Source organism: Helianthus annuus, chromosome 12 (genome assembly GCF_002127325.2).
Source record: "Helianthus annuus cultivar XRQ/B chromosome 12, HanXRQr2.0-SUNRISE, whole genome shotgun sequence".
Taxonomy (NCBI): Eukaryota; Viridiplantae; Streptophyta; class Magnoliopsida; order Asterales; family Asteraceae; genus Helianthus; species Helianthus annuus.
In genome coordinates, this window is record NC_035444.2 from 8005207 (window position 1) to 8017709 (window position 12503).

Genomic DNA, 12503 nt, shown 5'->3' on the forward strand with positions numbered 1-12503 from the left:
AAAGGTCGGTAAATAAATGTAAACGGATTATAATTTAGAATGAAAATCCTGAATGTGAATGATACAAAATCGTATAGTTTTTAAGTTCTTAGTCATGGATTCCAAATAGACGATGAAGATAGATATGTTGATTATAAATTCTACGTAATATAATATAATAATATAACTGTGATATTAAGTTTTTGTAATTGACCATTTTACCCTTAATTTATATAATATTTTAACTCTATTATTGGTATATAAATTGAAAGAAAGTATTTTTTTATTTTATTTTATTTTTTTTGAAAAAGCAAAAGAATGAAGTGGGTGGAAAAATTAAAGAGGACAAGAGTAGTTAGGGAGAAAGGGGGGGTTTGTTTTGTCTTGATATAAAAAAGGCATTTTGCTTTCAAACAAACCAAAGTGGACCTTTCCTTCTCATAAAAAAACTTTTTCCAACTTCTAATCATCAATATTATTTTAATCTATATATTAGTTAATTATAATTTATTAATTAGGCGTGACACAAGAGTGGTTGGTCATATAAAAGGTGAACTTTACATGGTGGTTAGGATTAGTTTAATACTTTATAAAAATTCTGTTTTAGACAAAGACACCCTCTATGTTTATAGATCCTCAATAGATATACCTATTTAATTTTTGTAGTGATTATTTTATTGTTAATGATCAGAATGCAAATAAAGGGTTTTCTGAAATATATTGTTAGAAATAAACAATATATATATATATATATATATATATATATATATTTGAAGAAAACACAAAACAATAGGATACAATACTCTTGATCAGTCACTCATGTAGTCATGTTTGTGTTATTCTACATGTGAACTCACAGGTTTTGGACATGTTAGCAACTTTACTTTTAAACCATACCTATCACTCGTGGGTACAATTACGTGTTTTAAATGTAACGACAACTTAATAAAAACAATGACTTCTATTTTGTAAACAAACAAAAAGTTCATTGTTAAAAATTTCAAACAAAATGTTAAAAGTTTTAGACGTATAAACACATAGTTTGGCATTTATTATTTGATTTATTTCCGATGTATTTTTTATCTGTTGGTTATGTTTCTGACCAACACTTGTAAATTAAGTTTTTCTAAGCATATGGAGACACGGAGTTGCTTTTCCGTTAGAGTGGGATAAAGAATCTATGTTTCTTAAAATAGAAAAAACAGCCTTAATTTTTACCAAAGATCTAACTATAAATTACATATTCTAAATAAGCATGAAAAAACTGTTATACTTCAATATCAATAAACAACACTAATATACCTAGAACTATAAAAACAAAGAAAATTTAAAAGCTTCTTTTCACCTTATGTCGATTAGAAATTATGATACATGCATGTCTCACTTTTTATTTTTTATTTTTTCCAAAAACGCGTAAAACATTATTTTAGCCATAACATTTGACCCTTTTACAGGAAATTCTGTCAAACTCAAAAGGGTTAATAACAAAATGATTGCATTGTGTTAGTTATAGATGTATATTTTTCTTCTTCGTGGTTATAAATATAATATATATTGACTAGATTTTGTGACTTTATAAAGTCTCTAACTCACTATCTGGATAATTACTACACCATGCGTAGTCGATAAAAAATGGGGCCTTTTTTACCCAAACACGCCCCGACATCAGCCCCCTTGAGCGTTTTTGTTCGAAATTTTTTGATGGCGTTGTATTTAGAATGCTCGAGCCCCTTATGTGTTGACCAATCACCCTTTTTTGATGGTTTTTTGTCCAATAACATTTTTTGATAGTTTTTTTATTTAATTCTATTATTAAACCCCTTTTAGCATAATGTCTCACATCCCCACTACATCCATTTATGAAAAACGCCCCATTGCTAACTGGACTGCCACATGACGCAAAACACCCTACAGTGGAGCATTATTCATGTATACCACTACACATGTTCTTAGCCTCTTAGGTTCGATAGTGAGGTGAAAGAGAAAAAGCAAACGTCATAATAAATGAAAACACATGGTCTGGATGGGCAAAAAGGCCTAAGTTTAGAAAGTGTCACATAACACATGACAACAAGAAGGTATCATAGCAAAGACAATTCTAAAAGATAAATAATTAACAATTTTCAAAAACAATATTTGTTTTTTGAATTTAAAAAAAATCAGAGAATTTAAACAAAAATACTTAAATGGTCCTACTTTTCGTATAACAAGCTGCTTCAACAATTGACCATGTTCGGTTTATAAACATGGGTACAGGGTTTAGACTTAGAAATGTAAGTTTAACCGATAAACATTGAAAATATTATCTTTATTTGGTTCTGTCTTTCCTTATTTAAAAGCCTCAATTAAACATATATTTTCGGCTCTCCCAATTTAAATGTTCTAGTTCCGTCACTGTTGACAAAATATCTATGAACAGAAGCACTGGTAAAAATGAATTTTTATTATTTTGATATAAATAAAGCATTTTATGATACCGTGTTGGTGTAAAACTATCATGTGGTTGTGTTTTGAGTTTTCAAAATTTAATGTAAATAATTATCAATTTTCAAAAACAATATTTGTTTTTGAATTTAAAAATGAAAAATCAGAGAATTTAAACAAAAATACTTAAATGGTCCTACTTTTCGTATAACAAGCTGCTTCAACAATTGACCATGTTCGGTTTATAAACATGGGTACAGGGTTTAGACTTAGAAATGTAAGTTTAACCGATAAACATTGAAAATATTATCTTTATTTGGTTCTGTCTTTCCTTATTTAAAAGCCTCAATTAAACATATATTTTCGGCTCTCCCAATTTAAATGTTCTAGTTCCGTCACTGTTGACAAAATATCTATGAACAGAAGCACTGGTAAAAATGAATTTTTATTATTTTGATATAAATAAAGCATTTTATGATACCGTGTTGGTGTAAAACTATCATGTGGTTGTGTTTTGAGTTTTCAAAATTTAATGTAAATAATTATCAATATTCAAAAAGAATATTTGTTTTTGAATTTAAAAATAAAAAATCAAAGAATTTAAACAAAAATACTTAAATGGTCCTACTTTTCGTATAACAAGCTGCTTCAACAATTGACCATGTTCGGTTTATAAACATGGGTACAGAGTTTAGACTTAGAAATGTAAGTTTAACCGATAAACATTAAAAAATATTATCTTTATTTGGTTCTGTCTTTCCTTATTCAAAAGCCTCAATTAAACATATATTTTCGGCTCTCCCAATTTAAATGTTTTAGTTCCGTCACTGTTGACAAAATATCTATGAACAGAAGCACTAATAAAAATTAATTTTTATTATTTTGATAAAAATAAAGCATTTTATGATACCGTGTTGGCGTAAAACTATCATGTGGTTGTTTTTGAGTTTTCAAAATTTAATGTAAATAATTATCAATATTCAAAAAGAATATTTGTTTTTGAATTTAAAAATAAAAAATCAAAGAATTTAAACAAAAATACTTAAATGGTCCTACTTTTCGTATAACAAGCTGCTTCAACAATTGACCATGTTCGGTTTATAAACATGGGTACAGAGTTTAGACTTAGAAATGTAAGTTTAACCGATAAACATTAAAAAATATTATCTTTATTTGGTTCTATCTTTCCTTATTCAAAAGCCTCAATTAAATATACAAACCTCACTAGTTTTTTTACTTTTTATACGTGTAATTTTTCAGGTTCCTACTTTTTAACGTAATTAATTTTTTTTTTTTTTTTTTTTTGTGTATTCATTTCATTTTTATGTATCTAGTTTGTTTTCTTAGGAAGTGAGTTCTGTCTATATATTCTATTATATTTTTATTATATAATAGGGAAACACATCATACAAAAAGTTCATGAAGTCATAGGCCGAGGCAAATACGTTTGATTGTCTAGAATTATTTACAACCACACTATTTTGTTGTTTAATTAATTAATTAATTAATAATTAAAGATTGGCTAGAATTATTTACAACCACACTATTTTGTTGTTTTTATTAATTAACTAGGTTAGAATCCCGTGTAATACACGGGTTGAATAAATGTAATTTTATACCAAATAATAAAAAATATATCTTTAAAAACCTTGTTTGATTACACGGGTTGAATAAATGTAATTTTATATACCAAATTATAAAACAATATATCTTTTAAAACCTCGTTTATTACATGGGTTGAATAAATGTAATTTTATATATTAAATAATAAAAAAAGTTATATCATTAAGAACCACGTGTATTGTACGGGTTGAGTAAATTTAATTTTATATATGAAATACTGAAAAATTACATTTTTAAGAATCTCATGTATTGTATGAGTTGAGCACATGTAATTTTATATATCAATCAACAAAAAATTATATCTTGTTATATCTTTATAAACCCTTTGTATTATACGGATTGAATAAATCTAATTTTATATACCACATAATAAAAAAAATTATATTTTTAAAAACCCGGTGTATTACACGAGTTGCATAAATGCAATTTTGTATAGTTAATAATAAAAATATTATATCTTTAAAAAAACTCTTTTATTACACGGGTTGAATGAATCTAATAAAAAATTATATCTTTAAAAAACGAAAGAATATACTCGATATATGATGGATGTGGTGATTGCGGTGATGGTTCTTATAAATGTCATGTAAACATAGTAAATACCGTATTTGAGTTGAGAGTTGAACACGAAAATAAAAGTATAGAACCAATAAACATTGATTAATGTTTTTGTTTACTCTTTATAAACACACGAAAATAAAAGTATAGAACCAATAAACATTGATTAAAATAAAAGTATAGAACCAATAAACATTGATTAATGTTTTTGTTTACCCTTTATAAACATTTTTGAAATAAGTTCTACCCTTAACTACTTTAGTTTAATAAAATAAACAAAAGTATAGAACCAATAAACATTGATTAATGTTTTTGTTTACCCTTTATAAACATTTTTTAAATAAGTTCTACCCTTAACTACTTTAGTTTAATAAAATAAATCAATCATTTACGTTATATTAATTTATATTTAGTGTATATCTTTTTTTAATTTAAGGATAAATAATTTTGAAATCTAATAAATATTTCAAAATATTATATTATCTCCTATACGAATTGTTTAAATTTATATTAAATTTAATTTTATAATTATCTTTTAATTAATATTAATTATCTATAATTAAGTATGAAAGAAAAATTAGATGGCTTCAATGAATAACATGTGTTCCTAAATTGGTTTCTTTTATTATATAGTATAGATTAATAAAACCAAAAAGTGCTTTTCTGACCATTAAAAGCCATCTATATCAGTGCTTCATTGCTATCTGATATTTATTTCACACAAATTTACGATCGCCTCCCTTATTGTTTTTCTAATTGGCACCTAAACCCTTATAAATATTTCTTCACAATACTAACACCTATGAATATTTCTTCACAATACTAACCACATTGTTTCTTTTCTTCACAATACGTGTGACGTTTGGTTAAAACTTGTAAACATATTGGATGATGTTAAGGTTCGTAATTTATTACACTGGACTGAAATAATTCAGCCTAACCACATTGATTTTTTTTCTATCTTAACTATAATGATCAAACGAGCCCTCTCTTTCCACAATCATCAAAACTCTCGGATCTCTTTTTCCGAAGTCTCCTATCAAGTATGGCGTTACATTAGTTTCTTTAAAAAGGTTGTATGGTGTGGAGCAACGCCCCATGCCACATCACCCCCATGGCCCCATAGTGTCTCGTACACCGTTGTCTGACCGGTGTGTGTGTGGGGGGGGGGGGGGGGGGGAGCTATGGATACTCAATGGTCATATTTTTTTCCCTTTTTTATATAGTTAAAGGTGGCTTTATTCCACAACGTGCAAGTTAACATTAAAGTCTTCCGTTTACGTGACGTTGACATGGCTTGATAAAATCTAGCTTTATCCCACACAATGCAACCTAAGGGGGGACGGGGCGCTCGGTGGTGGCACGGTGACCATGCGTAGATCCCCGTGGAACACCGTCGCTGCTCAATCCTATCACGCGTGGAGCTGATGATGCGTTACCATAATCACGCGTTGAAACTTGAATTTTGTTATCGTTGCCATGATCACTCATCTTCTTCCCTGTTAACTAAAAAAACGAACCCTAAAACGAATTAATCTTGAATTAGCAATAAAGAAATTGCAGGAAAAAAAGGGTTCAATTTAAACAAATAAAACATGCAAATTGGATGATAAATTTGGGTTTTTTTTGGAATCTTTGATGGGGCGAGTCATAAAGAAAGTTAAATAATTGATGGAGTATTGTATTTGATTTGATTTACTTGAATATAATATTGAAAATCATTGTATTAAGGTTTTGTAATGTGGAAAAATATTATACAATGAAGTGCACGTTTTGGATAATTATGTTATTTTATAGCCCTTGACATAACCAAAGTTATTAAATAATTATCTCCAGATTGGGTGTCAGATCCTTCCACACAAGCTCTCGTTCCCAAAAATATCCAACAAGACTTGCGCAATGAAGAAATTCACTTTCGGTTGAATATTGTTTTTTATTTAAATGAAATTATTATTGTTAACTTATTATTTAAAAATAAAAAAATAACCATCACTAGTGATGGGCACCTCTAATAAATCTATCACTAGTGATGAAATCAAACTCAATGACGTGACGGACAAGAATTGGGTGCTATGAGTGATGAAAAACCATCACTAGTGAAACGCCTCTACCCAAAATTATCTAACAAATGATAACTTTTCACATATGTTTATTTGTACGAAGGTTGTATTAATTGATGTTGGTTAATTATAGTCCTAGGTGAATTAAACAAAAACCATATATGAATTTAAGAGGGTAGTTCATTTATATTTGTTTGTTTGTTAAAGCAAAAAAAAAATGATTTTTTTCTTTTATAATAAACAAATGAATACACGGGTCTTCTTCGTTCATTTATGTTCGCCAATATCATATATTTGTCAAGATCCATTTATGTTCGTCTTTATTTATTTATTTATTTTTGCATATTTTCTAAATCGTTATGCAAGTGTAAATACAAATACCCTTTTTTAATAACTTTCCATAACTAAAAATGAAAATATAGGTACTTAAAACAAAATAAAAATACTCAGTAAAATTCCACTTATAGCAAAAGCTACTAGTAAGGTCCGAGAAAGATGAGACAAGGAAAACCTTCAATTACGGTGGGTAAAGAACTTGTTTCCACTAAGACACCTGACTCTAAAAAACTACCAGATTTTTTCTATGTAATATCTATACATATTAAAGAGTTTGCTTCTACTAAGACACCTGACTCTGAATTTGTTATTATACGGTTAACTTGCATAAAGGATTTAAAAAAAAAATCGACAAAAATAGATATAGTAATAGCATTTTATAGATGATCAATACCCTTACAAACATGATATTGTATACGATAAAGCTTATAAATATAAATAAACGAATAACATCCTGTAGATCTTATTGCTAAACCCTAAAACTAAAAACGTAATAATTACTTTGGATATTTATACCAAAATTAAAATAAATAAAAAAGTAACAAAATCTAAACATCTCTCACCTTTTTTATAAAAAGTTTCACTATACCTCCCTTTCCTCTCACTATTTACATATATAGTCCATCAAGAATACCAAATCACACTCCATCAACCACCACCGCGATTTTGCTGGGCAACCTATCCCCGCCACCACCACCACCGCCCACACAATCACGATCAGACTCTAGTCGGACCACCATGTTTTCAGTTTCCCTCGATAACCGTGCGTCGACTTGGTGAAAGCTCGGAATCAGTACCTGTTCAGCCCACTCCTCTAGACTCGTTTGCCCGAACCATAACCCACTTAATATATTCTCCAACACACCCTCCTCCACCTCAACTATTACTTTTTCATCCACTATATTTGAAAATGCATTTTTAATTGTTCTCTCAATTTCAACACGAATATTTCCAAAATTGACCGGTTTAAACACAACCACACCATCACTATGCTTCAATAACTCATGAGGTAATGACATAACCGCAAATTGTTGACTCTCTTCTTCATGGTCAACGGTGAGATTACTCGAATTTATCGAGCCATCGGTTCCATCGTTTCGATCTTCCTCGTAGTCTATCGCTAGGTTGAGATCGAGAGACAGATCCAACCCCGGTTCTTTCCTTTGTCGTCTTGCATTATCTTTTCCCGACAACCAATTCGCTCGACGTTTTAACCGTTTCTCGCTGATGGATACCCGCAACTGCCAGTCTCGGGTTGCTAGCGAGTGCAGCCGGTGCTCGTCGAGCTCATACTCGTCTACGTTTGCGGTTGACCAGTTCGCGGTTAATATGAAAACAACATTCCCGAGGCTAACTTCGCGGCCATGAGAGTCCATGATCCGTTGACTTTCCATGGCCCGTTTTATCTTGCTGCGAACCAGCGAATCGGCTTCATCAATATCCGAAAGGACAATTACGGAAGATGGTTTTGTACGCACCACTTCAACAATACGGTCCATAACCGTTTTACCACGGTAACCCATATCGGTTTCCTCACCGTCACGTCTTGACCCGAGCCCAATCGTGATCGGTTTGGTCCCGTTTATGTGCTCCGAAAGGACGGCCGCCATCTTTTTCTTTCCCACCCGATCAGGACCTGCAAACAATAGCCACACGCAGCCCCTCGAACCAGTGTTTACTTTACATTGCGTTACCGTTGTAGCTATGGCGGAAGCCGCTTCTGGTTGCCACCAAGCTTTTTTCATCAGACCCTTGAGAAGCCGCTTGAAATAATCCGCCTCTGCTAAATCGACGAATTTACCCTTCTGCGGTTCTGAAGAGATGCAGCCCAAAAGGTCCTTAACCGTGGTTTCTGACGGTTTTTTCGGACCGAGAGCCAGATCGGTTCTAACGGGGCTTGGCGGTGGCTCTAACCGTGGCGGTTGTGCGGGCTGCAAAGCTTCCTGAAGACTTCTAGGGGGTTGTAACCGTGGGTGTTGACCGGTTTGACTTTGTCCTAGAAGCATGTTCGGCTTATACGCCCCGGCAAACGGTACAACCATGGGTGCAACTCTATCCAATCTTGAAGATTGGTTATAATTCGGATGAATTCGAAAGCACTCGTCACACCATTTCTTCTGTAATTCTTGAATCTTTTGTTTCAAAACCAGTTCTTGATCCTTAATCTGCAAAAACAGAATCAAATAAAATTACTAATCGCATAATCATTCGTTCGAAAAAATTAGGGGTGCAAACGAGCCGAGCTACTCGAGCTCGGCTCGAAAGAAAGCTCGAATGAGCCGAGCTTAAACGAGCTCGAGCCTAAAAACAAGCTCGTTTAGTAAACGAGCCCGAGCCCGAGCTTCGCTTATCGAGCTCGAGCCGGCTCGCGAGCCTAATCGAGCTTTCTGTTTATATATTTTTTATTAATATATTAAACATGTGGAATGTTATTACTTTATTTGTTAAAAAAAAAAAAAAAAAAAATTATATGATAATAATTACCATTTATATAAGTATAAAAAATAACTAAATTATATGTATAATAATAATTATAATTAATGTAAATTAAATAATAAATACTAAACGAGTCGAGCCCGAGCCGAGCTCGAGCTTGAAAAATTTCCTTCGAGCCTAGCTCGAGCTTTCATATGTTAAACGAGCTCGACCTCGAGCCTGGTCGAGCTCGGGCTCGGCTCGTTTGCACCCCTAGAAAAAATTAAAAGAATTTAATTATCGGCTCACCAGCGATGGATCTTTCGGTTTCGCATTTTGCAGCCACTGAGGAAGACTATTGTTAACCTCATCGCGCGGTTTCTCCACCTCTTTCAATTTTGCTAGCTCATGTTCGTATTCACTCGAACACTTCGGACAACAGGGTATCTTTCGAGTTTCCGACTCCTTCATATTCATCGTTGTCGAGAAACTATTCAACGGATTAAAAGACTGAACCGAACCACCAAGAACACCATTGGTCCCCATCCTATAATAAACCAAAACAATTTCCTAAATCAATTGAATCTAGACAATAGTACAACATGAAAGATTTTGATGAAAAGTTACCTGGGGAACATGTTTGTAAGCGGCGATCGTGAAGTAATCGGTACAGCTTGTAAATCCCAATCGGTTTCCATTGATGGATGATACACTTGACACCTTAAATAAGTTTCACAAGTAGCTGTTCCTATCAACCAAACTTTTCCGGTGAATTTCGCGACTAGTTTCGCCATCTCCGCCACAGATTCACGACCGACCGAAGCAGCCATCGTCGCGGGTGGTTGCTCGACTAGCCATTTTAAATCCGCGAGGTCGATTATTACGCCTTTTCCATTACCCGAACTCGCGATTCTTTTATCGATTAAATCGCACAATTCCTTGATCTTAACCGGTATTAGTGACTTGTCCGAGATTGAAACGAAGTCTTTTTCGATTGAAATCACCTCAACGTTGTTCAATTCTCCGTTTAGTACGAATTCACCCGTTTCGATCCGTCTCAAGATCTCTCTACGGATTGTTTCGGGCTCCGATTCCCCTACTAGAATCGGGTTCCTTTTCTTCGGTTTTGTCATGATGTCTATAACCCTTTTCACATCATCGTTCCCGTGTTGCTCGTGTTGTTGCTGTTGCTGTAACCGCGGGTTCAGGTAAAGATTTACCGGAGACCCGTTGTTTTGCGGATTTGCTTGTTGTAACCGCGGGTTCAAATACAAATTCCGGTTAACGGATAATGAACCCGGGGCAGTCACAGGTGACGGTGAGGCCCGGAATCCGATGCCAAGACCGGATGGATTTAGATTATTTCCAGCGGAAGCGTGATTACTCACGCTTCCCAACGACTGTTCAATAGTAGCTTTAACAGCGGGGCTCGAAAAGCTTGCCTCTCGCATGACCCGACTAACACTCGGGTCATCGAGTATGGATATAATAAGCTGTTCGAGCTCCACTTTAACCGCTAAAAGCGGTTGTTGTTGTTGCTCAGGGCAACCACGCCTCTGATGGGCTTGGGCCCGTTTAAGGGCCGCCATCAGGGCGTTGGAAATAGGGGGTTCTGTAACCGCTGACGTGGCGGTTGGGAGCCGTTCTAGTGCCACGCTGAAGCAAAGCTCCAGCGCCCGGCACTGGAGTGGGTGGGATGAATTCGGGTGGGACCGGATACACGCCTGCCGGAGAAATCCGGTCGGCGAGGCGAGAAGCGTCGACGCCACATGAAGCGGCGTCGTTTGGCCGTGGTTTCGCCGCCCTGCTTCTGCTATTGAATTATTCAATACAGTTGCTGCCTCTGCAGTTAGGGTTTGGTGGATCGTACTCAAACCTGCCCTCATAATAATCTTTACAGAATCAGTTTCAGCTTGTGATTGATCTGGGTTTTGTAAAAAATCAAAACTTTAACAAAACCCAGAAGTTAGAATTTCAAAAAACGGATTAAAATTGGGGAATTTTGATAATTATGATTGAAATTGAATATATATAGGGTAAATAAAATCCCCAAATCTTTAATGGGAAAAGAAGAAAAAAGATTGTTGAAATTCAAGCAGAAAAATCTTTAAATTCAGACGAAATAAAGATGAAGAAAAAAATCAGGTCATAATTTGGATATGTGGATTCAAGAATATGATAAAAGAAGCCCTGTTTCTATGTCTATATGTATGTATAGTTATGTATGTATAGTTGTGTATGCAATAAATGAAAATAAAAACAAAAAAAGCTTTTTGGAAATTATATATTAATAAGTGGACATGGTTACTTACAGAGAAGGTAAATTTGAGTTTTTTGTTTGGAGGTGATGATGATGATAGAGAGAGTATTTGCAAAGGTTTCTGGAAGATGAATACACCCCCTTTTTCAAATAAGTGAGAGAATTATAAGCTACCTTTTTGTATATTTTATTAATCTTTGAAACGGTTATAAAATATGTATAAATCAAGGTTCCAACTAATCTAGGTTTAGTTTTATTATAGTGGTGAAAGTGTAACTTCACCAATAATGATATTTAGATTATATGGGTTGTATAATTTTTAGAAGATTTTAGCTTTAAGCTTTTAAGAAAAGACTTCTATTCAATAAAAAACATTTTTTGATTGAAAGAGCTTGAAATTTTTTGTATGAAGCTGGAAGCTTTTGGTTGAATGCCCCTACTGGTGACGTTTAGAAGGAGCTACAGGCTTTTAGGAAAAAAAATGACTATTTTAACCTCTAAAGATAATGAACTTTTTAATGAACAAGCTTTTTAAATTTTTAATTATGTCCATTTTGATCATTTTATACATTTTATTAAAAGCTCTAGTTAATCTGCCAAACAATATATCTAAAAAACTACAGCTACTAGCTACCAGAACTTTCAGCCACCAGCTACTTTTGCCAAACATACCCTTCATATACCAACATTTTATAATGTATAACTAGTTATTAATATCAAATAATATATCTTATACTATAAAGTAATACCTTTTCATAATTTAGCTTATTGAATTTTAGAGCCCATCTACCTTTTAAAATTTTCAATTTAGACATATACACACATCCATTTATACTCACACATCCATT

At 33.1% G+C, this 12503-nt stretch overlaps 1 protein-coding gene across 1 annotated transcript; it reads right to left on the reverse strand.

The window, feature by feature from the left end:
• Positions 1–7342: 7342 nt before the first annotated feature.
• Positions 7343–11676, reverse strand: LOC110893987 (protein SUPPRESSOR OF MAX2 1). The gene is made up of 3 exons (XM_022141147.2): positions 10023–11676; positions 9705–9942; positions 7343–9145 (listed from the first exon to the last, which is right to left on the reverse strand). Exons 1-3 carry the CDS (start codon positions 11279–11281, stop codon positions 7619–7621), a joined length of 3024 nt encoding a protein of 1007 aa, XP_021996839.1. The 5' UTR covers positions 11282–11676; the 3' UTR covers positions 7343–7618.
• Between the last annotated feature and the right edge of the window lie 827 nt (positions 11677–12503).